We start from the raw sequence: 27,395 nt of genomic DNA, 5'->3' as shown, positions 1-27,395 counted from the left end.
CGGAGAGAAGGGGGAGGCATGGGTTTTAGGATCATCTTAGCTCCTGACATTTTTCAGCAGTGGCAGTTCTGAAATCTCTGTAAAAGGATGCAAGCAGAAAGGTCAGTGAAATCATGTCTGGGAGAGCTGTCATGGGGAGCCATCAGCTTGGAGAGGTCTTTGATCTTTTCTGCTCTCACATTTTCCCCGATATGGCCATGTAGTCTTATAATGGTAACTGGCAGGGCATTTTCTCCAAGAGATGCAGTAAATCAGATTACCTGATGCACCTGATGGTTCCTGGGCTATTCTGAAAGGGGTCATGTACATATTACTGGATACATATTTGCAGGTGATGCTGTGGCTTCTGTTACAACATAAGGTTCCTAGTGTGGATGTGGCTGTGGGTGGGTAAGGGAGCTGTGCACACGAAGGTTGCACAGGTTAAGGTGATCAGCAGTATGAGATGACAGGGGGACTGGAAAAAGTGTTCCAGTTAAGGCATCATCCTGTAAAATGGAGCCGTTATCTTTGATGATCCTGGGAATGGAAAGGGTAATGGGGTGGAGGGGTAGCACCAGTGGAATACACTTTAACTGAATGAGGGAATTCCACATCGGATTGATGTTGCAACGGCAGATTATGGCTCAGATAAGGACTGTGTCAATACAAGATTACAAAGGAATATCCTGTCGATGAAGAAAGAGTGCATTTTAAGGGGCTTGATTCAGGGAGTGATCATGTCATCACTGAAAGGTCTAAGGAACTGTGGAAAGCTCTGTGAATTAGTGGATTTAAAATGCACAAAAGGTGATGTGTAAATTTATTTTCATAATACAACAGTTCCTTAACTTCAAGGCTTGGAAAAAAGATAAGAGATTGGGTAATTTTGAAAAGTCAAATAATGTTTATCAAATGCCGTTTTGAATGCCCTGTTGCTATTAATTATACCTAAAACACGTGGAATGGAAATTCGCATCCCGCTTCCAATAGGCGTGAAAGATCCCTAGTCCCATTATAGGTGAGAGAGATTGCGCATGGGCAAGAAAGTATTAGCTTTTGTACAAAAATAGATTAAGCATGCCTATATTTAGATGACAGGATTTTTACGTTTTATGTGGTGGATGAGAACAAAATTAGAATATGTTGCAGAAAAACACGCTTGTACACCAAGCCACACCTGCACCTACACCCGCATTTTCTACCACTGGAAAGACAGCAAAAGAAAAGTAAACATAACTGAGCAAGGGATCGCCTTCCTTCATATTTTACGGACATCGTGATAAAACTAAAACTACTAGAGCAACACAAGCACACTGCGCCAAAAACAAAGCCAGACAATACGAAAGGGTACTCTGCTTGTGCGTTCTAAACATCAGGAACATAAAAATCTTTTCAGACCAATTACTGGAAAGGATCATAACTTTCTCGGGTTCAAACTTTAAGCAAATTCATATACATGCACAGATGTTTAGGACGTGTATACATAGCGGTAACCTGATATGAATTTCTACTGTTTTATGGAATACAATTATAGAGATAAACAACAGGCTGTACCAATAAATGCACAATACTATACAACGCAATTTCTGATTTGTTACCAAGGTATTCCTCGTATGACAAGCCTACCTTTTTCAGACACGCCATCCGAGGTCGATAATGCTGGCTGTAATCACAGAGCTTGTTGATAGTCATATTTGCGTTCTCTGTCGCTGTCGTTAGCTGTGAGAAAGCAATGCGTTCAAAAACAACGATAAAGACAGCAAACTAACGCAGGGACAGACGGTCTTGGCGTCCCTCCTCATGCACACACGCCGCCTGTTAGAGCGATAAACCACAGCGAATATGAAGAAAGCGCTGGGATTGATATCCTAACCAATCACAACTCGGCTCTATTCTCACAACCTGTCACCTCTGTGAGCAGCATCACTGCACTTCTTAAGCTTGCCCGATAGACGGCAACGTAGAGTTTAACATTTAAAGCAGCTTCTTCTAGTACATTGTAAGCCACGTAATATTTGGACTATCCATTCCCGTTAACTGTTTTTAATATTGTGTACTTATATACTTCAAATTTGGTGGCCTACTTAGCCCTAATATGTCACAATAGTTCCACTTTTGCAAACCGCCAACCCATAATCTCCCCAATCTTTGCGTCAACTGCACATTTTAAGTTAGGAAGAGAAAGTTATAATACTGACCCCTTTAAGGTGGTCCTTTACTTGTGTCAGCTCAAATTTTACTCCTTGTTCTTACAGTTTCATTTCTATACAACTATGGAGATTCAAGAAATCGGTTTTTTTTTTCAGGATGTGAAAACGTCACTGCCTCACACATACCTGCATAAATTTGTTCTTTTCCTGAAATACATCTGCAATATCATATACGGTATTCGTTGCCTTGTTAAAGATGCCATCGATCGATAACACATTGCCCCCTGTTGGCGATATTTTAAGGTGAACTTCCTAATTGTCTTTCTTAATGTTGCCTTCAAGTTTTGTAGCTTCGTTCCATTTCATTTCTTCTTGGGAACATATCCACATTTGTTGACCATTCAGAGCACAGAACATTTGGTTTCCTGCGTGTCCTGTACAATGCTGGGTGATGTACTAGAGCCCAGGAAATGTTTCTTGGTTTTCAAGAAAATAATAAAACGTACTAATATGAACGGTATAATTTTTCATATTACAAATATATATATATATGATAAGCATAATATTCACACGAGGCACGATGGCACAGTGATTAGCATTGACTTGGTTAGCAAGTCCAAAAACATACTGGTAGGTTGATTGGCCTCTGGGAAAAGCAGCCCCGGTGTGAATGTGCTTGTGTAAATCCGCCCCATCAGCATGGCCTACCATGAGACTCCAATTTTCACCGTGACCCTGATTGGAAGAAGCGGTTTAAAAAAAATGAATGGTTAATTCATTTGTTATGAACAAAAAAAATGAAAGAAGATTGCTCAACACTTAAGAAGAAAATTTTACTGACTAGCGAGTCAGAAATTGTTCATATTATTTATCCGTGAAATAACTGATAGTCAGGCCACTGTGAAGAAAGGAATAGTTGAAGAACCAATCAAATGACTCAAAAGAAAGCAAGTAAATGCAATAATGATGTTATATGAAAAAATCCCATGTTGCATAATAGTGTGGGCTATTTCGGGGGTACTTACACAATCACAAAACCTTCATCTTTCATGTAACAATTGTAATATTCCTCTTTCATATGCATTCCATTAGAATTGTCTCATTTCTGATGAATTTCTCTCTTTCTTGTTCAACTAATCAAAATTAGAACATGAGCATTGCTGCAATGGAGACGAGACCATTGGGCCCATCTAGGCAGGTTGGCAATTAATTCAATTAGTCCAATTAATCCAACAATCAGATTCCGCCATTCCTCAAAAGAAAACAGGGTGCCGACTTCAACAATAGGGTTCTGTAGCTTGTTCCATACTCTTTCAACCCTTTTTGTAAAGAAGTGTCTCCTGTTTTCTCTCCTAATGCATTAGGCATGAATTCTCCAGTTCCTGCTTGTGCCCACTGGTCTGTGATTCACAGTTCATTCTAAAGAGTTCTGCTGCGTTGACTTTCTTTGTGGATTTTGAATATTTGTATCGGGTCCCCCTGGTTCTCTCCGAAAACGTTCAGTCTGAAACCGAGATCTTCAGTCTCTTTTCAGCTTTTAACAGAGAACTAATGCATAATATCCTCACACAGAGAACTGTGCATTTCTGACTGCTCTTGTACAGCACTTGACTTGTTCATAGCTGTAACAATTTCACTCATGAATTGATTGAAGTGATAATTTCATTACATTTCATAAATATGCCTAGGAGGCTCACCCACGTACAATAATCTTCCTTGATCATAGCAAAGTGGTGGATATTATCTCTCACTGACTGCTCCTCTCTTGTGAAGCCAAGCAGCAAAGGCTGTTCCTTGTGCGCCTGTGTGTTTTTTCAATTCTTGTGTGCTCCACAATGGAGATCCCTACCAACTTTCTCAGATATGAGGACACCACCCTGGGTTATGCAATCCTTGAACTCTCCTTTGGGTATGCCAGTATTGATTGGCTTGTACCTTGGAAATATGGGACAGAAGAAAACAGAATGGACACAGTGCACAGTGGTGCAGTGATCAGCATTGCTGCCTTGTAGTGCTGGGGCCCTGGGTACAATTCCAGCCCTACGGTGCTATCTGGGTGGAGTCTGTACGTTCTCCCCATGTTCATGTGGATTTCCTCCCGGTGCTGGGGTTTCCTCCCACAGATCGAAGATGTGCTGGCAGGCTGGCTTCTGGGAAAAGTGTCCCTGGTGTGAGTGTATGTGTGTCCTGGCCTGAGATGGGGTGGAGCCCTGTCCAGGGTGCACCTTGCCTTGTGCCCATTGCTTGCTGAGATAAGTTCCCCCCTCAAGCCAGAATTGGATGAAGCAGCTAGAATGCAGATGAATGAATGTGAGAAAACAAAACTTTACCTATTAATAATACATATACGATCAATCTAACAAACAACAATTTCTGTTTCTGATTCTTTTGCATACTATTAAGTCCGAGACTGATCTTAACTGAACTGTAGTGCTTAACTTTGAACAATTCATATTGTATAAACAAACGCTTATTGAAACAATAAACAAAGGATTATCGTTGTCCCTGATGAAAATGGAAATGAGTAATTACGCGTCTAGAATTTCGCAGGATAAACACCTACAAAAGAGCTGAGCTGTCCTTGCTGAAATGTGGGTTTAAATGCAAGTGACATTTTCTAAAACTATTAAATAATGTTTAATTTGGGACACTGAGGTTTTCGGTTTCAATCAGGGGCGGAGGATCCCGACAATTCCCCGCGGGGGTCTTCTCATTACTCAGGCAGGGGATCCCCCAAAACAAAAGAAAAACCTTGGTGCAGCAATAGCCTGTTAAGACGCTATAGAAGCTTATAGAAGCTCTGTCGACCTGCGCGTCTGGATGTAATAGTCTATAAGGAGTCGCATCTCCAACAGCAACGAGTTTCAATCTGATTTTATTTTTTATCAAAAATGAGCCCTTAATGACGGATTTCCACATCCAACCAAGTAAAGGCCACGCTTCTACGTCTCTTTCCAAACCCCACCCCCTATTAAAACCACAGTAGAAGTTACGCCGCGCATTCGTGCGCGCCCTTACAATGCGACTGCGCCCCGCCCGCCTCGGAGCTGAGACTCTCGGGGGCGCGCCCTTTCCCTCCCTGCTGTATCGATGAAGTTGCTTCAAAGATGGCGGATTTCCTGCCGTCTCGGTCCGTTTTATCAGTTTGTTTTCCTAACTGCCTTCTTAACAGCAGCGAGGCAGAGCAGCTGAGGATTTCCAAGGAGATCGACAAATGTATTTCCCGGGATAAAACGTACGTGAAGCGGCTGGTGAAGATCCTGCTGCTCGGAGCGGGAGAGAGCGGCAAGTCCACTTTCCTCAAGCAAATGCGTATCATCCACGGCCAGGACTTCGATCAGAGGGCCAAGGAAGAGTTCCGGGCTACGATCTACAGCAATGTAATTAAAGGTAAGTTCGAAAAAGAAAGTCGTCCGGCCCGACTGGGGTTCGTTTTCGGGGGTGGAAACGTGTCTTAAACGGCCGAGTTGCGCACTTGAGGAGCGGGTCAGAAGTAAAGTTTTGTTCTTAGGGAGACATCCCCTCGACCGTAGAGAGAAGAAACGCCCATGTTATTTGGTTGTATTAGACAAGGGAGGGGGGTTAATCGGGCGCTAATTCACTTTTTCGTCTTTCGTGTGTAATCACGCTTCTCTTTCTTTCCCCCTCCTTCGAGAAATCTGGCACAAGGAGTTGCTTTTTTTTTCTTGGTGGGTACTTTTTTTGGGGGGGGTTAGCCACTTAAAAGTTGCGGGAGAAGCCTGGCTATTGTAAACGGTGCACAATCAGAAAAGCTCTGCACGGTATCCACGCGTTGCAGCGAAGAAAAGCCAGATATCTGCATTTCACTCTGCGATGTAACGCAATCTGGGTAGAGGTGAAACGCCCAAGTTGGAGATGACTCTTTGAAAACAGTTACTATGTTTCGTTGGCTCGTTTTTTTTGTGAGAAGCGAGGGCACGGTTTCAGTTGTTTGCAGTGAAGCTGAGACTCTTCTTTTTTTTCCCTGATGAAACCTGGGCTTGGCGGTGCCGTTTTAAGTTTTCTGACGAGTGATTTGAGTGTTTTGCTTGGAAAGAAAAAAAAATATCCTGCCAAGGGAAGGTTAAAAAAGCGGGTTGCCCCTTCTCTCTCTTTTTCTTGTTTGTTGTAGAAGTATTCGAGACGGAATTCAGGAGTTTTCTCCTGTCGTCCGGCCTGTTCCCGGGGTTATCTCGTCTTCTCAGTTGCCTTGAATTTTTTCCTTAACTGGTGTTCAAACAGGTTTTGTCTACAGCGAACGTTAATAATTACTGGATGTGTAACTAGACGGCGGCGGGGCGATTCGCATCTACAGACTCTTCTGTTTGATTTAAGGTGATAGCTGTAGGGTGTTGTCCCGGTTTCAGAGGTCGCATGAGCAGTGTTAAAGAAATAGAAACAAATTTTTGAAGGGAAGCAAGTGGCCATATCCGGTGTGGGGGGAAGAAGGCCGAGGCCAGTGCAGACGCACAGATGATTCCCTATTTCCTCGGTGACATCAAGTGAGTCGCTTGTTCCGATGTTTATAAGCAACATTTCTGTCAGGGAGAGACCTGTTTTATAGATAATGATTGTACTGTATACTTGGGGAAAGCAGTGTCGTTGTGACGGAACCAAAAACTCTTTTAACGTGAATTCAAGGAGAGTAGTGCTTCAGTGAGGGTACAGTAAAAATGAGTGGTTCAGGGGAAAATAAGCAGCCGTGCATGAAGTACTAGTTTAAAAGGCTTTGTTGGGGAGTAAGAATTCTAAAGGGACTGGCTTGGCTTTGCTCAAATAGACAACCTACAGCATCTGTTCAGACCGTGTTTTTGAATGATTTTGTTTTCCCTTTACTGCTACATTTAGCGATGGGCAAGGTTTTCCAAGCTCTTCTATCTTTAGAGCTTTTGTGGTCACAGGACCGCAAAGGGAAGGTGAATATCTACTGTAGGTGTATTTTTCGTATTGGAGGTGGAGTTTTCCCTGTTAGAGCTCTGACTTGCCAAGATCCTCCCCCCCCCCCTTTGTGCAGGACCTTTCCATGTGTCACACATTGCATTATTGGATAGGTCAAGCTATAGCTTTGCTATGTGCTTCTTTTGCTACTCGTTTCTTATTAATTTTGGAGCAGAGCATAGTTTTTCTTCTTCCTAGCACAATAAAGTGGCGTGTGAAAGTGTAAAGTAATTCATAGCCCTTGAATGAGGAGATCATGTGTTATGACTCATGTAACTGTGTATAATTAATTTTGAATGGTACAAGTCTTGCAAAAGCAGCACAGTGGTATTGTGCTGCCTCTCGGTGCTAGAGCTCTGGGATCATTTCCTGACCTGGGGTGTTATCTGCCTGGAGTTTGTATGTTCCTTCTGTGTTTGCGTGGGTTGCTCTCACAGTCCAAAGACATATTGGTAGGTTATTTGGCTTCTGGGGCAAATTGGCACTGGTGTGAGTGTCTGTGCCCTGCGATGACCTGGCGTCCCATCCAGAGTGTATCCTGCCTTGTGCCCATTGCTCGCTGGGATAGGGTCTGGTTCCACTGGAGCTGATTAGATGAAGTGGTTAGAAGATGGATGGAGGGATAAGTAATGCAAGATGTTGCTTTGGAATTTATCCCTACTTCTCGAAATACAGCGTATTATTGATGAGTCTTTGACCTCTCTGATATGATCACACCCGAAGAAGGCTTGACAACCAAAACGTTGTTTTGCTTTCTTCTCTTTTTAGCGGGGAATAAACCTTTTCCTTGTTCCCAGGAATAAAAGAGTGAACAGTAGTTATTTGCTTGGTCTTCCTCAGTGGCTGGGATGGCTAGAAGGTGGTTGCGTGTGTGAGCGGCGCACGAGATCCTGCAGCTGGGGGTGGCCCCACACCCCCTCAGCAACAGCTTTGATGGGGGATTTCCAGACGAGCTGAAATGCTTGTATTGTCATCCTGTGATGGCAAGAGCGAAGGAGATTGGGTTCTGGGTCAGTCATGTGTTTGAAACGGGAACCCTGGTGACGCGTTTGATGCGCTGCGATTCTGTTTTTAAACTGCAGTTCATCTCGTACCGATGTGATTTTTTTTTTGCTAAACTTGAAGTGAAACAGGAAATATGGTATTTTGTAAAATGGCTGTTTGCACCTCACTTTAACTCGAAGGTAAATTTGATCAGCCTTAGCCTGCATTCATGGGTGATGGAAAAAGTGTTTATTGGATGTGCTACAGATCAGGTTTCGAGTAAAGCTGTTCATTCTGCTGTTGACACATTTTCTGAGGTGCTTTTGGTTTCATTGGATGTAGAAGATAGGCTCAGTAAGGGCAGTCTACTCTAGAGAGGAGGTTTCTGTATAATTAATAGTTTTCTGTTTGGTTATTAAATCCAAATTTACTGCTGCTGGTTTTGGAAAATCTGTTTGCTTTGAAAATATTGATTTGGCATAATGCAAAGGTGAATAAGTTATGCTAAATCCAATTTAAATATACAGGTTGGTTTCCTTGTGTACCTTAAAATGGTGCTTTTTTTGTAATATACAGTGCATACAAAAAGGACTAAGAAACAGGTAAAGGTTTATTCCATGTTTTTCTTTTCAGAATGGAATAAACCTTTCTCTGTTCCTTTGCAGCCTACATAATGCTGATGCAGCTACCTACTTGAACTTCTTCAGAAAAGGACTACTCAGCTATAAAACCTAGGAAATCTAAATTATAAACAAATTTAGTTATTCTCTCTTTATTTCTGTAGAATATGTAAACTTAATGTGACCTTTCTGAAAGTTCTTGGTATGAACTGTAATTCCCAGCAGAAATTCTTAAAGGGAATTTCCTGCTTTTTGTGCCTTTTGCTGATATAGCCTCTTATAAAGGCTGCTGTGCCTGTACACTTCGTTATCTGCTGATCATGAGGTGAAACTAGATGTTTTTGGAATAGATGGTCTTCTGTCTTGTTTGTCAACTTTTGAGATGTTTTTTTTTAGTCATAATATACAGCTATTGATTTCTAATCCAGATTTGTTTTTAAGGGGTTCCTTAAGTATTAGACGAGATATGCTTCATCAGATTCTTTTAGAGAGACAAGATGAGGACAGATCAGTATGAAAAAGTTACAGCCATCTGTAACTCAAAGTCATAAACGTGTTATATAGACTGTAATAGGGTCAACCAGTATGTGCACAGGCAGTTTGACTTCTGTCTCTTCATTATTCTGAAGGCTTTTGACATTGGTTAATCACAATCCATTTAATTTTGTTTTGGAAAAAGTCAAGTACCACGCTGGTTTATAGGATGGTAAACACTTAACCTCATTAACTGTCAAACATTATTTTAAGTATTTTTTAAGTAGTTGTGGGGTCATAGATGACTATCACGTTAAAATGTCTTTTTAAAATGTGTAAGTTACAAGAGCTGTTAAGTGCAGAGTGGTCCAATTTATAACTGCAGGCTAGGCTGTCATTTGAGATGAAAAAAACATTGATAAGATGTATAATGTTCATCTATCTGACAGGGGTGGGTCAGATATGAGTACAGTGAATTGGAGGCTTTGACACTGGATTATGGACAATTTCTGAATCTGTTCTTGCACAAATCTTAATTTGTGCAGATCTGAAGTGCTTTTAGTTTTATAGAGCGTTTCTATGGTTGTGCGTTCAGTGTACAAAGTTGATAAAATGAGTGTTTGGACTTCATAGATTAGTTGCTGATGATTAATCATAGCCTATGGTCAGATAAGCTATTTACAGATCATAATGGAAATGCTGTCATTAGAGTGTTAGCATAGATTCTCTTAAATGCTCATGTATAACAGGCATGGCTTTAAGTACAAAATGTTCCATTACATATATTGATTTAGCATTCTACATGCGTTGTTTAACCTTTAACAAGTAAGGTTACCAGAGTTTTTTTTTATAGGTGCAAAGTATTGTAAGGGAGCAACTCTCAGAATCCTCCCTATATGATGGCAAACAGGATTTGAATTGTGCCAGCAGGGCAAATCGGCTGCTGAATTCATTTTAGTTCCTCCTTGCCTTTTATTTGAAGATCAGATCTTTTGTATTAGAAGTACCTGATTCACCACTTTGATTTACTACCAATACCTGAGTAGACTTATATTATTTTGAAACAGTAATAGAGTAGCAGGTTTCATGAGCTCTTTGTATACTTGATTTTGTTTAATTACTTCTGTCATTTTATGATGGAATTCAAAATTTGTCAGAGGAAGAAACCTTTTCTGTGTTCCTTTTTGACATTGACTCCTTAGTGCACATGGTTATCACTGATTTTGATTCCTTTTGGATTGCTCAAGGTAGTTGCAAAATCATTAGAAAACCAAATTGAAAGACTTCTCAAGTCGGTTGATTAGATTAATATTCTTAGATTTGCTTCTCTTTTCCAGCAGCCAGTCTCTGGGGGACGAGAGTCCTACTGTCTTACTGTAACTTGTTTACTTTTTTCAGCTCAGACTAATCCTGTTTATAATAAGAAAAATTGGACTTTACAGGCATGGCATACATTTACATCCTGTGATTGTTTATATGTTTAATGATCTCAGACTGGTCGTATGCATTCAGAATTTTGAATGGTGATAAGGATGCTTTTCAAATGTCCACTGTATTCAGAAGTTTTTTTTGGTTTGTTTTTAATTTGAGCTCTGCGAAAGAAATCTTCTTTGAAGCCTTTTGTGGTAGCATTAAGGATAGAAAGCTCTAGTCCACATGCTCTAGTCTCTGGATTTCATTCACCCTCTGGTCTTAATTACTTAATTGAATTAATCAAAAACACCTATTTTTAGATTTTCTTTCCATGAGGTGGTAATTAAAACCAGCCTGTAAAACCTGCGGAACATGAGGCTGAGAGTTTCTCCTCCTTTTCATAGATGGTCAGTACATTGCAGAATCTCTGGTACAGGAATCACAACATTGTGCATTTCCTCTCAAGGTGAAAGCATCATGGTCAGTCATGTTTCAGATTTCCTGCCATCAGAATATTCATTTCTAGGTGAAAAATTTACACTTGGAGTCTTCACAAGTTGAACATCACAGTCTGATCAAATGTATATAGATTTTTAAAAAGTTGGAATGTATCAGTCAGTTTTCCCCTTTTAAAGATTTCACATTTTATTGTGAAATGTTAATTCAGGCTAAAATGAAAGCATCCTTTTAACCTTTTGTACGTGCATTTTATATTTTTATTCCTAGCATTCTCAGCTGAGTTTTTTTCTAATTTAGTCTTCTAGATAATGAATCTTTTATGTCTTATTTTATGTGCTGCTTATAGATCATATTACAGAGCCACTAAGCTATGTCTGTTGAAGTCTGAGGTAATTAAATTGAAAAGTTGGAGTGAAACCAGTGTTTGTTGCCAACATGTGGACTCTTTCTGTATTTAATGTATGAATATTTTATGAGAAGTAATCGTTTGCTTTGGTTAATGAGTGTTGAGGGAAGGGTTATTGATCATGTTGCAGCTTGTTCATTACTGGCCTTAGCATCTCTTGGGGTAAAGTATGTTTCATTTTAAACCTGGTTTTAATTTTTTTTGTGCTGCGCACTTTGTTGCTATCTCCTGGAGAAAACCTCTTCCTCGTGTGAATGATTTATTCATTTGCTCATTAAGTGATTGTGTCTGTAATCAATTACATATAACCCTCCAGCTGGCCTGATGCATATGGAGTGTGCAGCAGAATTCAGAGGTTTCCTGTCAGTATGAGCTTGAATTATTGACCCACAATTAAAACCTAAGAACTACTAACAAAATCATCAGAGCTGCCCTGATCCTGGAAAAGAACTGGATTGAAAGTGCTGTAGACACAGCAGGTGTTAAAGAAGGAAAACGTTTGTTCTCCATATATACATCTTACGAAATTTAAAAAAGTTTGATTTTAGAACTACAGGCGTGGGATTTGTCCAGGTTAATTATTTTGTCAGGACAAACAAAAGCAACGAGAGAATCTACAAAATAGACTTCTGCATCCTCTCACTGACAGGCTGAAAGCAGAGATGTATACTTTCCACATTGCCCAGAGCGTGGCTGGCTGGCTGGGTCTTGAATCACAGAACAGGTGGGCTGAGCATCAAGTGCAGCATGTCAGGTTTTCCATTCTCTTTCTTCCTTGACAGTCACCTTTGACAGTAGAAGAAACTGTATTCATTGCGCAATTGGCCTGTGGAGGCCTGGCTCTTTAATTTTCACAACTTTCAAGTCATTTCTTTGCTGAAATGAAGAGGTGTTGCCATTCTTATTGAATCATTTTCCAGTAAGTAAACAGGTTAGATATACATCATTCATCCTTTTGTGTGGCCTGACAATTGTGAGACATATGGGTTACTGAAACATAGCTACTAGTCTGTAGAATTCACTGAATATTTTTCTGATCATACCATATATAAGTATCTTAAGTTCAATTTTTATTTGATGCAATGACTCATTTGACATAAGTGACTTGAACACGGACTTCTCATCATTGCTTTTTACATTGGTTTTAGCCATCTGGCTGTCAAGACAAGAGTTTTGATTGCTGTGCAAACATTTGTTTTGTCACTTTAACAAGCTGAGACCCTCCTGACTCTCCAATCTGTAACTGTTTACCTTCCGTATTTTGTCTCCCTCTTCTCGGACACTTCGCAAACATTTAGATCAAGTAGCAGCTCACTGCCTTCACTTCTGGCATTATGTGGTTTTACTGGAGCCTAGCCTTTTTGTCCAAGAAGAGAGTCCAGCTATCTTTTCTGTACTTTTTGTGTTCCAACCTAGGGTGGTCATTTTAAAGTCAATGGACTCTGCTTTAACTGCTCAGTTTGGTTTATAACATTACAGAAATTGATTATCGGGGGAAGATCAGCTAGATCAAATTGATCTAATATCTGGCCATATAATGTAATTAACAACTGTTAAGAGTTTCAGGTACATTTATGCTAAAAACTACATTTCACTTTCTCATACCAGTTGGCTACTTCATGGCCAGCACACAAACTAGGACCAAAAAAAGGAAATTATCTCCATATAGATTAAAGATTCCCTTAAACTTATGTGGGCCAAGTATGGTCCTGATGTGTTTGTTGGGTTGATGTTCTCTTAATTAGCAGTTCCTGATCAAGATTGTTTCAACAGCCCTCTTTGTTACGGCTTATTGGTGTTCTTAGTAGTTTTAATGTACAATTGATGATTCCAGGGTACACATCCCGTACCTTGTTTAGGAAGTGTATTGGAGCAGTAGAGATTCTAGCTAAACCTTTCTAGGTACAAATGTATTTTTGATGATGGTCCAGCCTATGAAGACATTCAGCATAAATTTTCTGTATTCTAATGGTACACGAAAACATTTGAATGCATTAACCTTGAAATTTAAAGGGTACGTTGTTGCTGTTAATATTCTGTTTGGCTATGTTTGGTTTTCATACCAGATAATCAAAGTTTTCTTAAAAGGAGTTTTCTTTCTTTCTGTACTAGAGGTTTTGCTTTTTTTAGGATGTCTTTAAATGGTACAACCTTCTGTCCATAAAAGGATTACTTATTCATAGCCATAAGAATGTATGTTAATGATGAGAACAAGCAAATCTGCCCACGTGAGTTTGACATTTTCCTGTTCTTCCACTTCAGCAAGGTTAGGTTTGAAAGATCCAAGTGATTATTCCTATACAAAAAGGCATTACTTAAAACAGTAACCTAATAGTGTTTAAATGTGTTTTACTATTTTTATCTTCCCATTTGTAATTGCCAGTTGCTTTGACTTTTCATCTCATTGCTGTGTCCTTAATTCTAGTACAGGGAGATCGGGAACTTTTGCTTCATTGATTTGGTAACTTCCAAGCCCTGGTCATGAGCTTCACCATTTGAGAAATCTCAATTTGATTGGGTACTAACGTATCCCGAAACAGAATAGGGTTCAGCCTGTGCTCAAGATGAGCACCTTTGTTTTGGTCACTTAGGATTCCTGAATGATCCCATTTTTAAGCTTACTTCACCGCTGTACAGAATCATTTAACTCTCCTTAAATCTTTTTATCTATACACACTATGCAAGAACACAAGGTCACTGTGCCTTCATACAGCCTTTGAACCTCTTACACTTATTTATGTTAAGGCAGCAAACACTTCTTAGAAAATAAGATTCTTTAACTTAAATCAGCCCAGTGCTGGGCCACCATTGATCATTTATGAAAGTCATGATTATGTATGTGTTAGAGGCTGCTATCTGGTACAGTAGAATATAAACTTCAGGTATTAACACTAAATTATACCCACTTTAATTTAATTTCAAACCAGTAGCTAGGGTGTTCTTTTAATGGCCACATTAATTTCGTGCAGTCTGTCAAAGTGAGAAAATACTATTTCATTTAGTGATTTAAAAATGCGTTGGTATAACTGGGAAATCCTTGGAGAGTGTGGTGTTGACTCTCAAAATCTTTATAAGTTGAGGAAGCTCTTCGTCTTTTGGCAAGGGAAAAGGCAAAGGAGAATTATTTATATATTGGTATATTCTAAGAATTTTTTCTTCCAATACAAAGTAAAGATTAGTCTACATATTGGATTATTTATCCTGTTTGAGTGGTTTTATGTGCAGTTTGAATATTGAACTGTTTAATTGGACTAATTTCACATTTCACACTGGTTTCTCTGGATCTTAAGTAGCTTGTAAATTAAAGTTGTACTGAATTTCAGAAATTGTTTCACTACCCTGATGTTTCCCATAACTAATGTGGTGGAGGTCATCTGTAGGCATGAATGGTGGTGTACAAATGATGTTACGGTATGCAACAAATCCTAACTCTTTCCTTAACTTTGTTTCTGACCAGGGGTTCGAGTATTGGTAGATGCCAGAGAGAAGCTTCACATCCCTTGGGGTGACCCCTCCAACAAAGAACGCGGGGATTTTGTGATGGGCTTTAACACCAGATCAGCCATGGTTACACAGGGCATGGTGGAGACCAAGGTCTTTCTTCAGTTCATGCCTTCGATCCGGGCACTGTGGGCGGACAGTGGCATCCAGAACGCTTATGACAGGCGGCGGGAGTTCCAGCTGGTGAGTGAACTACACTCTTGAAACTTTTCATAAGAACACAGGAACAAAACTGCATGCGTGACACTAACAGATCCTTCAGCGCTTCAGATCTGTGCTGTCTCCCATACCCTTAGCAACTCCATCCCTGCTTCAAGCTTAGTTGTACAAGCTCTGGTGTCTGTGTGCTCTGTGTAAAACAGCAAGGGTAGGCCAAAGGTTTAAATTCAATTGCTGTTGCATTATTATCTAATGATTAGACATAATGCTAGCCCCAGTTTGCCCATATTGTCTTTAGAAGTCTTTGTGGAAGTCCCCATGTCTGACTGCTTGTTCTCTCTGTATACTTAGGAATTAGGCAACAATAATGACAATGAGTTTTTAATTTTTTATATCTATACTAACCGTGTTGAAAAACACTAGACTGGAATATGGCAATAATAGAATGTTTTTATTCCGATGTTCTGAGAGGAACACTTCTACGCCTAGGTGATCTCTCATATTGCTGTCATTAACCTTAATCCAACTCTACTATGAGGCATGTTTACTAGATACCTAAACAGGATAGTGCTGTGATCTAGAATGGCACATCTCAAATCACATGTCTTTACTCTTAGTTGTGGGGCTGAGAGGGAATGTAATGATTTTTTTAGCATGACCCTCTGATGTCCACACCAGATTGTCCAGAATATTTTTTGTACTAAATTTGGCATTTCTAAATCTTATTACATTGTATGTTAACACATATACAAAACCACTCGTAATCCCATCATGTCCCATCATGTGCATGCATTTAACTCCATTGTTATAGCAATATAATACAATGTACTTTTATGTTGCGTTTTCTGCTGTATTCACAGGATCCTCTGTAATTTTTAGCTTCATTGTCTCCTTTATAAAATGTCAATTGATTTCTCTGTCTTAAACTAGCAATAGTCCATTTTATAAGTATAACAGGCTTTGTATCAACTCAATTTTGCTGATAGTCTGAGGCTTTGAATCAACAGATTTTTCTCTTAGTGTATGGCTCATATAGATAAATGTAATTTAAGAAATAGTCATAAATTACGTAAGTTTTTAATAACAAAAAATCGTACCTGTAAAATATTCATCTTGCAGTATGCGTTTGATTAGTTGAGGGGTTAATATTTTTAACTGCAAATGTTGGCATTGTCAGTTAGCCTGTGGTACTTTTAAATACACTGATCCCAGTGACATTATTGTGAATCTCACATGATACAAGTATGTATTTGGCAACATTGTACATTCAGCAGTTTTCTTAGTTTTAGCTTTTTTTTACTTCCTCTGCTTTCTGCTGGTTTGGCTATTTGTCTGTTTTTCTAAACTGTAGTACATTTTATACGCAGAACTGGTTTCCTTGCATCAGTCCAGACTGTCTTTCAATGGAAAAATAAAGATTTCTGAAACCCAAATTCAGCTGAAGCTTCTTTCAGTATTGCAGATGTTTTTTTCAGCCAGGATGTATAAACCACATCGGTTCACTGAAGCGTATTTTCCAAGTTTGGGCACCAGTTGCAAACCACAAGAGCACAGCGTACAACATTTTAATTGTAAAACGACATATTGATATTCTCATTCTCCTGTGACAAGTTGTTTCTACCTAATTTTCCTTATTTCAGCCGTGGGGCTTTTATTCTTTGTTTTCGAAAACAGCAGCACTAGGTGTTTACCTTTTAAACATTTATTCCTCAACGATGGCAAAGTGTCCATGAATTTGTTTTTGAATTTGGCAGTCTGGATTACTTTTGATGACATATGGGCTTCCAGGTTCAGAAAGTAGCAGGCACTCCAGGGTGAGGCACACTACTGTTTTTAGAGCCAGGCTGTTATGTGGTGTGTAAATCCCATAGATGTGCACATTCAGGACTCATTCAGATAATCAAGTATGATAATGGGCAAGTTGAGGCTTCTGGATTGCAGACAAGGCATTCTGTCAAGACAAGAACAAACACGACCCTGCATACCCTCACCTGCCTTCATCAGCTCAAGGTTACGCTGGTTAAAATCATAGCAATTCCCTGAGAATTCTGTTTCTCCAGTCCCAGCGAACAAAATCTGGATGTTTTGTGCCTATTTATATGTGTACCTGATGTCATAGGAAGAATCAATACAGGCTCGGTATTTTACTGTCCTGGCTTCGAGCTTTCATTATACAGAAGTCTTGGATGTCTTGTTGTGTAAATGAAAATTTATCTTGTAGGTGATTTTCTTTGCTAATCACATGTTTACCTCAGTTTTAACAAGAAAGGCTGTACTATCACCCTGAATCTTGTAACTTTATTGTACCAACCTTGACCCAAAAATATATATATAAAATATATTGTTTTTAACGAGGTTGTTTTATTTAGAATTGTATACTCATTTCTAGTCTTTCCAATATCCCAGCTTCCTGATGGATTTCTTTTGTTAAGAAATGGTATGCAGCCATGTGACACTACATACAAAGCAAAACTTGTCTTATACTCCAAAGCAAAACATTTCTTAGCTGTTGCGTAATGAAGTAGGTGGAAATGTAGATGTAAGTTTGAATGATTGGAAACATTCCATAGTGAAGGATGTGTAGAGCACTAGTTCTCTTTAAAATTGTTTTGAGTTTGGATTTTTTTTGTCGTTTTTGTTTGGTATGCATAATTTGAGCTTTACTTGACTTCTGCAAATGATTGAGTGTACAGGAATCCAGACCAGTAGCCATGCTGATCTGACTGCTTAGATGGATCCTCTTCTGTGGAGCAGATCAGTTGGTCTTCAGTGGATGTTCTGACATACAGGGCTCAGTGTCTTAAAACTATAGAGAAAAGTACATATGGGGGGCTGGAGGGACAGTCTCTTAGAAAAGTAAAAGAATGAGTAAAAATGCAGCCTCGCTTTATAAAATAAATGTACCTGTGAAGAATCAAGTAAATGTTCAGTAAACTGTTTTCGTCCTCACAGTGCGTTCTTCCCTCTTAACCCTTCTTGACTAAGCTGCAGTGTCAAGTCACTCAGCTGACTGGCTTGATCTAGGTCAAAGTGCTAGTGTGCTAGTCCAGCATAAAGAGTCGTGACTTTTAGTCTTCTCTGTTTTGATTTATTTTACTGTGATCTAAATTTTGTCATTCTGTCAGTGGGCTGCTCTGTGACCTTCCCAGGGAGAAAGATAGGGGGAAAGGCAGGAGCCCAGGCCTAGACAGGGTTCCATAAGCCTGTGGTCAACATCAGCATGGAGAGCAGGGTCAGGGAAATAAGCAGGAACTCGGTAGGTTTCATTTCACTGTTCTTCTGCAAAACCTCTGCCAGAGCTTTCTTGGTCATCAGAGTCTCAAGTCTGGGTGCAGCAGTTCTGATGATGGGAGATGTTTTCATAGACAACTTAGTATCAGCTAGTTGTCTTTAATCTTTTAAATGCAAGTTTCATTTATTCCTAATTGCAGTGCTTAAGAGTTAGGGAAAACAAGCAAAATAATTATCTAAGACGAAGAGTCGTGATCTGAGTGGAATGTTTCTTCATTCACTTTCCATGTAGTGCAGAAAATCTGATATTCCATGCTAAATCCTATCCAGATGAGTTTATTGCAGTGTGCTGTTGATTTATCTCATGTTGCCAGTGGTGCTCTGTAGTACATTCTGCGTCCTTTTCTTTCTCTTCATCCAAATACAACTTGAGTACCTACTAATATTTTACCTTTTAGAAGACTAGAAGACTAAATCCTTGGTTTGACACCATTCAGGAAACCGCTCGTTCTTGGAAAAGTGAACAGTTATGGCTGCTCTCTGATCGCACTGTAGCAAAGATTGCAGTTCAGGAAATTCTTAATAGGAGCTTGCTCTGTTTGGGGTTCTGAAAGGACTGTCCCTCTCTAACAGACAATTAGATCAATCTTATAGGAATGCCCGAAGGGTTTCCCAACATCCTGAGCCATTATCTGCATGAGGGCCCAGGATTGTTTCATGAAAATATTCTAGATTATACAAGTTTGAGTGTAATGCTGTGAATTCACAGGATTCTCCACCTTTTCCATCAGCTTGTGATCTAACTTTTTGCTTTTTTGTGTTTTAATGAAATTCATCGTGTTCTGTATTCCTTGTAAGTCATAAGATGCCATTAGTGATGCAAAGTGATTAATGATCCCTATGCTGTTGGGTATGCACACTTGGGCTCACTTTTGAAATGCAGTGAATTTTTCAGATTTTTTTTAACTGTTTGCATTCCCAGTGCAATTAAGTGGTAAGAGCCAAAGAATTTTATCACCTAGTGATTCTCCTGATGATAATCGGTAAGTGCAGAGCAGTATCCCGCTTGATGGTATTGTGGTCTTTTCTAGGCTGTTGTATTCTCTAGCTGTCACTCAGACTCCCCTGGGACTGAGTGGGGCCAGTCTGCAGAGGACAGTACACACCTGCCATGCTAGAGTCTCCCAGTAGTGAAGAGCAGTACTCGCGCCGGTGGCCATTTCTCTTTTGAAGTTGGTGTTGAAAACATGTTTGGCTAGACAAGGTGTACCCGAGGATAGAGATTCTGCTTTAGTCAGTGCTGGACAGCAGTAATTATATTAGTCATATTGAAATAACAGTGGTGATTCCGAGTTGGAGTCAAGTAGAAAAAGTTGTCATTTTCTGCAGTCACCTTATTGAATTAGTAGTGATAAAAAAGGGCATGGGGTTCATGTTTTGCAGAGTTGCAGATGTTTCAAAGCGGTCTTTCTAAGGGGTGTTCTGAAAGAACCGGCGTGTGACACTCCTGCATGGGAATGAAGATGATGTAAGGAGAATGATTGATATGGGTGTTTTCTGGTTCAGCTGGGTGAAACCGGTGCCATGACACCACACTGACGCCTTTGTGATTTGGTCCTGATGTCATTGATCTCGGTGGACCTGGGGGTGAGGAGATGAACTGAGGAAACATTTTGCAAGTGTTTGGGCTAATATTGTTTTGTACAGTTTTAATCTGAAATGTCACAGCTGTGCTATTTAGATTCTTCTTGCTAAATATTGAGTACTTATCACAATTTAATAGAATTTGATAGTGTAGATGGAAAATTTGTGATTTGTGCTTTTGAGCTTCCTTTTTAACTCTAAAAAAGAAGTTAAGTCACAGGATTTAAGAACATTTACACCCTTTCTCCAATCCAGGATTGAGCCGAATCTGTGTATGATCCCAGTAGGAATGTTTAGCTGGGATTAAAGCACTGATAACAGGCTGTTCTATGAAAGCATTTGGGTTCAGTATTCGGGTGTGAATACTAGCCCCAGTCAGGAGTTCTGCTAACGAGCACTCATTACATCACATAGGGTCATTAGCCATGTCCCAGTCGCCTGTCTCTAATGAGAGCTCCGTTTTTAAACAGCATTGCTTTGGACTGTGGCTTGTGAGGCTGAGCTGGAGGTCAAGTGAAATTGCTACACATTTAGTTCTCGTGACCAACATTGAGTGCCCTTTACCTTGAGGTAATTATAGTTATTTTAAAGAGACCGGTATGTTGTACCACATTCTCTGCCTATTTGCTCAATGTTTCTGAATTTGTTCATTGTCAGTTGTGGTCTTTTCCCGTCTCATATGTTCTGTTATTTGAGTGTCACAAGTTAAGAGTAGCTGTGTAGGAACTATTTATTAGGCTCCCAATCTTGTATAAACTAGACTAGAATTAACTTGGGGCAGTGGCCAGCTCAAGGAGTTGAATCAAAGATTTGTGCCAGAAAGCTAGTCCATTTTTTTTTTGTGGTACAGATTTTTAAAATGGTCCCTGCAGTTGTTAGTCAGTGTTATACACATGATGTCAGGGCCCGTTGCTGACAAATCAAGTCTGTCTGCATTCCCATGATTCCCATGTGACGGCACTGTTGGTCCTTGAAGAATAAGATATAACCACCTTAACTGGGGTTACAGATCGTGTCACTGTGTATGTGTAAGCAACATGCCATTACCGCTGTCCTCTAATTCTGAATCCTCCTCGCACTTCACATGATCTGGTCTTAAAAAACAGCAGTGTGATCATCTTTCAGGTGGGAAAGTGACCTTTTCAGGAACATTTGTCCTTCTATCACCGAAGCACTGAGCAGTATGGAGGCCGTTTTGCATGGATCTCCCCCCAGTCTGTTAACTCTCTGTTGCTAAATAAAAGACTAATGTGAATCGCTCCCTCCCGCTCTTTAATCATGGTCCCTCTCTCTGGGGACGGCTGGTTACAGGAACAGGCTTTGGGAAAGGGAGGCTGTGCTGGGCTTGGGAAACCTGACACCGCAGACTGCAGCACGGAAGTGAAAGTACAGCAGCACAGGCTGTCATGTTTCGCTATGACTTCAGTTTCCAGGGTGGGAATTTTCCTAAAATATTCAGTTTGACCATGTTTAGAGTTGGTGTGTTGGTGAAACGCCTTGCCTAGCTACTGTTGGTGGGTTTAGTGGGGGAAACTTAAAGTTCACACCCGTTTTGTTTTTTTCTACCCTCTATGTGAGGGTATTAAAAACTGTGCACATCCTATCCCGTCATCACATGAGATTTCTATTACCACCATACAAACAAATTAAATTACTTTTTGGAGATACTCATTGTATAGCATTCAGTTCTTTGCCAGAAAAAAAGGGCAGGCTAGTGTCTATGTTGGGGTGGAGAACTTTGAAAGCATTTCTTGTGTAAAGTTACCATGTTGAGCACCTTTTAGGATCACAGGGCTCTTTTAATTTTATGTTGAAGGTAATTGGCTCAGAAGAGGGCATTTTCTGAAAGTTCTGAAAAGTTGGTTAGAAACGGGCCATGTTGGTTATTTGCACCAAAAGCTTCTTAAGCCTTCTTTCTGTAGAACGTCAGGAGTAATTGAAAAGCCCATGATGAAGCAGTGCCCTGGACTTGTTTTTGAGTGAAAGATTGAAGACCAGACAGAGTTTGTAACAGTTTGGTTGGTGAACAGAGTTATGTAATGTCTCTGCGGTAAACAAAGTGACAGTTTACTTTAAACCAGAGACAGTATAGGACAGTAATAAACCTGCAGGGCTTTTTGAAAACCATGGAGCAGCTGCTGCCTAATACTCATGATGGCTGTCCACGTTGTGTAAGACATACCAGGCTTGTCTACTCAAATGATTTTTATTGATTATAAACCTATTTGACTTGGGGTTTGTAAATCTGTGTGTAAAGCCTGCAGTTGGTATATAATCTGCTGTGCCTGTAGAGTAGTTCCTTTCTTGTCTGGGCATGTGGTTTACCTGCTTAGCGTGGTTCCCTCATTAATGGTAAAATCCAGTGGCTCGTCTGGTCTTAAGGTTTTACTTTTTTCCAGGGGAAGGAGGAGTAATTTGTCATGGGCTTCATCCAGTCATTTCCTTGCCTGTCCTGCTCTGTATGAGCTGAGTGATTCTGTACTACTTTGTACTTGGATTATGTGCAAATGTAACTGTTTATGGAAAAAACCTTGAGCTTTCCGGCAAACTTGTGTGACACAACATATCGGTGACCAGTTGGCAAAACATAGGTAAAATTCCAGTATTTATCTCAGCCATATGAAGGTGTCTCTGGTTTTACAATCAGTGGTTTTGAGTGCAGATCCCACTAACAGCATTACTGTTGATCTATGTCTTAAATTAAGACATGCAGGACATAAAAACATTGACATGGGAATGGAGGGGAGGGCACCTCCTAACGGTCTCCCAACACTATGTAAAGTAGGAGCATGGTTTTCCTTAGAAGACTTTTAACCTAGTATTGCCCAGATCCAGCTTTCCTTAACTTCTGAGAGCTGCTGAGACAAGGCTATGTAATATAAGGTTATCTTTTTTACTTAATAGAATGCAAGTGTCTGTTAGACTGCTTTACTTATGCTTTGATCAATTGAATGAAGTCTCTTGGTATATGTAAATACATGTTTTTTTAAGGTGATACTTTATTTAGTCTTATTGATATGCTGTGAATAAGCCATGCAGCCAAGTAGTAGCAAAGGTAGGGGCTCAGCTATAATTCCAGAATGTTGGAGGGATTTGATGGATTGATCTTAAAACATGTGATAGTCACTCAGAACTGCTGGTCAAAGGTCAGAACTGTTCCTAATGGCATTAAATGACCCAGACTTTATCACATTTTTTGTTTAGTAAAACTGCAGGAGTTAGCTTATGCAGGCAGTTACATTTCTGAAACTTTCTATAAGAAAGTTTCTACAGCAGTAAAATGCCCAATCTGCCTTTGTATCTAACTTATCTGTGCAGTTCATACTAGCATTTTTATTAGCGTGCCTCATTTAAATTGTTTGAGAATTGTAGCATCTTTTCAAAAAAAGATGATCATAACTGCAGGCTCAGAGAATGCTGCAGTTTATGGCTATCTTAGAAATCACTAGTTTTGTTTTCTGTATTAGTCATAAAATGCTTTGGTCATAACAGTAGCATACATTTGCAGTTAACCTTTAGGTTGAGGCAGAATAACCCCCTAAGTCAGCATTGGCTATTCCTGTAGAAACGAGGTACATGCTCTTAAAGTGTTATTGCTTAGAGTTGGCAGTTTAAATTTTACAGCAGTTAAATTTTAATTAACTGCTGTATTGCAATATATCAAGAATGACCATTGTGGTTATTATGCATTTAGTCTAATCAGCTAATATGAATGGAGAGCACACACTAGAATTTAAAAGTCCAAAGATCCTGGCTCTAGGTTATTACAGTACTTCCTTAGAATAATTCAGGAATAAGTGACATCCCCACACACTAGACACATGTATGTTTTCTTGCTGTTTATCAGGTACTACCTGTTATAGTCGGTGTACTGCCAGTTTCTTCGTCATTTTCCAGTGCATTGGATTTTATGAATTGATCTGCCTGTTGCTGATAGGCCTGTCAGAATGTGACTGATTTCTTCTCTGGGAGATTAATGACCCTAATCTGTTCAGGGGGCTGCAAGTCTGGGTTTCTCCCCTCCTCTCACTTAGTTGACCAGCTTGTTTATTATTGTTTTCACCACAACACCACCCCAGTGACAACCCCCCCCCTTACTGTGTGGGTTGCCATGGTTTCAGCGGGGTGTGAAGGGAAGGAAATGGAAAGGTTATAGATTTTACAGACCACCAAACTGTGCCACCCAACTAAGTGCTGAACCTGCAAACTCATGGCAGTCCACCACAAAGGGAATCACAAGATAAAAAGGTGTAAAACTGTCAATTTGAACTCATTTTACCAGTTTACTTCTTTGAAAGCCCTGTGCCATTTAAACAGGATAGCAATCCTCAGCATTCCTCCAGAAAGTTATTTTGCTATTTCCTTGGCAGTGTATGTTTTATACATTTGATTCTAATGAAGCCTATGGTGTTTGATCTGTAAGGCTCCAACTAATTGTGTTCCTTACATCTCTTGAATTTGCTCAGTGTGGTTTAAAATATAGGATAGGGACCATGTGTGTGGGGGGGAAAAAACATGACAAATTGAAAAGGACATTTTCTAATCCTGGCCTAACTCAACTGTTTAGGATGTGGATGAAGCTAGTTGGTGCTGGAGGCAGTCTTGGCCACCTTCCAGCTTTTAAGGTGTGGAATAAGATCAGTCTCTGCAAATTGAACTGCAGGATTCCAGTTTATTCCTCTCTGGGCTAGTAGCAGCTGAACTGTGTGCTTTGGGTCAAGTGCAACAGCCTTCACTGAATTAGATGTTAACAGAATTTCAAGGTCAGGACCAAGGTACTCCAGTAGAGGTACAATTCTCATTGACCTTGCTAGTACATGAGTCTGACAGTCATACATGGTAGAATATTATAAAGGACAGGGAGCCCAGAGTATCTAAACCAGCATGTGACTTTCCAGCTGTAACTAGAGCCGTTGCTTTCATCTCCTCTGCTGCTCTGAAGAGAAGGTGCAGCTCGCAGAGCTGGCAGGGCAGGGCAGGGCCTGCAGTAGCACTTGCTGCTGTGTCCTTCCTCTGCAGAGCAGCAGATAAGTGCAGGAAGTGTACATCAGAGGAAATGCGCTAGTATGTCTTGATTTTAGTGAGGCGTTTGTGTGCTAATATGAAACAACCTGAGGAAGGGGTTAACCGAGAATTTGCATTGAGAGTCATTACATAATGAAGGGGAGATCACAGATGTGTTGTCTGCGTTTGCAGATGTAACCCACTATACTAATAACTTTTGTCCCAAGGCACGTTGACTATAGTGCTGGTACAGCTGACATCTGGCAAAGTTATTGTATGAGGTTGCATTTATTCTAAATTGAAGGTGAGCACTGACATTTAAAACAATCATACATGAGTTAAGGATGACTAGTACACCTAATTTTGTATTATTTTGTCCTGTCATACAGCTGTTGCTTTACTGTCATTCTAAAGGTCTGTTTTCAAGTCCATGTGTTCCTTCAGCCTATAGCTGTTCACACAATCCCAATTTCTCATCCCTTTAAAATCCTCAAGCTATGACAAGCTTGAACATAATTTGAACATAAAAACTGATGGTACTAATTGCTTTTTATGCAGTCTCATTTACTGAATGAGTTTACTGTGTGTGTTTTCCACAACATGTGTATGGAAGTTCACAACACCCCAGTCTTAACTATGGTAGTGTTGTACTGTCATTCCAACCTCTAATTGTTTAATGGGACCCAATGAACCTCCTGCTGGAGTATTTAATGGCTTAATTGCAGTTAAAATTGTAATGCGATGAACGATTTTAGATCTTGACATGCTGCCGAGTCTTTGGAGAGACGTACGCTGCAGCTTGGACTATCCTGGAGCTGTACAGGGCTGCTACATAAAGTGCTTCTTATTTGATGTGTTTTTTTGTTTTGCCTGAGATTAGCTTGACTGGTCACTGCCTATTGTCTGTGTGCCTGCTATGTGTTGTGTTTATCCGTCCTCTTTATCACATCAGTGCTAGGCTCCGACTCTTTAATCGGGTTTGATTGTAGTTTAGTGTGGAAGATTGTTGCAGTGCCTGCAATAGATAACCTGTGTTTAGATTCCATTTAACATAAAAGCAGTAGTTTCTACTGAATGGATTTAAGACTGATATTTAAGTGGCTTTTCACTTTATGAACATTTATTAATTTGTTCTACAGCTTATTGAATTTTAACTTCTTATCTTCCTTAACAATAACACCTTGACCTCTTGCATACTCTGTGCATATACTGTCCCCAAGACTTCACCAATTCATGTTATTAAACCTGCCCCTTCCAAAAGAATGTAGAAGTGACTTGTACCTGGGACAGTGTGTGATTGTCTTGGTCAAGGAAAACATGACATCCTTTTCTGGCACTTAAGTTTCTACAATTTTGTATTCAAGGCTTTTGAATTTGCCAGTTTTGCATGTACTTGTCGGTTTAAATTGACATTTAAATACAGCCAAGTTTGTTTTTGAAGCACCGCACATTTGCTTTCTTTTGTACTTTATTGAAAAATTGTATTTGAGAACATGCTTTTCTCAGCTTGAACCTTCTAGGGAAGGTGGTATGTAATCAGCTGTGTCATTTTTGTGGGCAGATATCTGTAAAAGGAGCATGCATTCATAAATTAGGTTCTGGCTCATTTTTGGCAAGGAACTGCAAAGGTTATTTCATTATCAGAATCATCGACGTGTAACATGAGAAATGAGTTAAAGATTCCACTTCCATGTCTGAGTTTTTTTCAATTGGCATACAAATTTTGTCACTTCAATGAGTCTAATGTCTTTCTCTTTTTCACAGGGGGAATCGGTAAAATATTTCTTGGACAATTTGGATAAACTAGGGGAACCGGTAAGTACTTTATTTTGAGTTGATTACAGATTTTTTTAAGATTGTACCAATTTTTACATGGTAGTTTTTTGGTTGAAAAAGTTCTTTATCCTGCCATGGGTCACATACTGTAATGTTGGTGGTTCTGTATAATATTGAAAGACCCTGATCCCTTTGATTTCAACATTTGCAAACTATGAAGAGTACAGGACAAAACACACAATTGAATGAGAATTTAACACAAATGAGTAACCGGGTGATTTAATTGTGATAACTGACCACCACCACTTGGCTTATCAAAAGTTCTGATCTAAGCTGTCCGTGTGAAGCCTGAAGTGTAGTGTGTGAATGACTGTATTTCGCTGTGACAGTTAAAAACATTTGAGGTTTAGCAGCAACACTGAGTAGTGGAAAACAGGCTTTTCTACAACAGGGTGTGTCAGATTTTTGCAGGGTATTTAATTGCACCTTGCCTCACTAAACTGTCCTCAGCCCAGAAAGGGAACTGAAACTTGTTACTATGTACACAAAAGTGCTTCATTGCATTGCTTTTTTTATACATAAGCAAATTTTAAGCATGTCTTCCCCTTCTGACAGCGTCTGTTTAGAGTTTCCCAGTTCCTGTCTCCAGGTGAA

At 39.8% G+C, this 27,395-nt stretch overlaps 2 protein-coding genes across 2 annotated transcripts in view; one reads left to right on the top strand and one right to left on the bottom strand.

The window, feature by feature from the left end:
• The window catches only part of LOC148824098 (regulator of G protein signaling 9-like), a 35,447-nt gene extending 33,061 nt beyond the window's left edge, over positions 1 to 2,386 (bottom strand). The window contains exons 1-2 of the mRNA XM_088927269.1: positions 2,319 to 2,386; positions 1,609 to 1,701 (exon numbers count right to left, since the gene is read on the bottom strand). Of these exons, the coding sequence (XP_088783395.1) occupies positions 1,609 to 1,701; positions 2,319 to 2,324 (99 nt within the window). The 5' untranslated portion in view covers positions 2,325 to 2,386. The remainder of the gene's footprint in view (positions 1 to 1,608; positions 1,702 to 2,318) is intronic.
• A 2,784-nt stretch (positions 2,387 to 5,170) lies between these two features.
• LOC148824097 (guanine nucleotide-binding protein subunit alpha-13) overlaps positions 5,171 to 27,395 on the top strand; it is a 33,151-nt gene continuing 10,926 nt past the window's right edge. The window contains exons 1-3 of the mRNA XM_088927498.1: positions 5,171 to 5,522; positions 14,884 to 15,110; positions 26,730 to 26,780. Coding sequence (XP_088783624.1) covers positions 5,240 to 5,522; positions 14,884 to 15,110; positions 26,730 to 26,780 — 561 coding nt within the window. The 5' untranslated portion in view covers positions 5,171 to 5,239. The remainder of the gene's footprint in view (positions 5,523 to 14,883; positions 15,111 to 26,729; positions 26,781 to 27,395) is intronic.

The sequence above is a fragment of the Atractosteus spatula genome, chromosome 11 (assembly GCF_055471065.1).
Source record: "Atractosteus spatula isolate fAtrSpa1 chromosome 11, fAtrSpa1.hap1, whole genome shotgun sequence".
Lineage (NCBI taxonomy): Eukaryota > Metazoa > Chordata > Actinopteri > Semionotiformes > Lepisosteidae > Atractosteus > Atractosteus spatula.
This window is presented reverse-complemented; position numbering and strand designations above follow the sequence as displayed.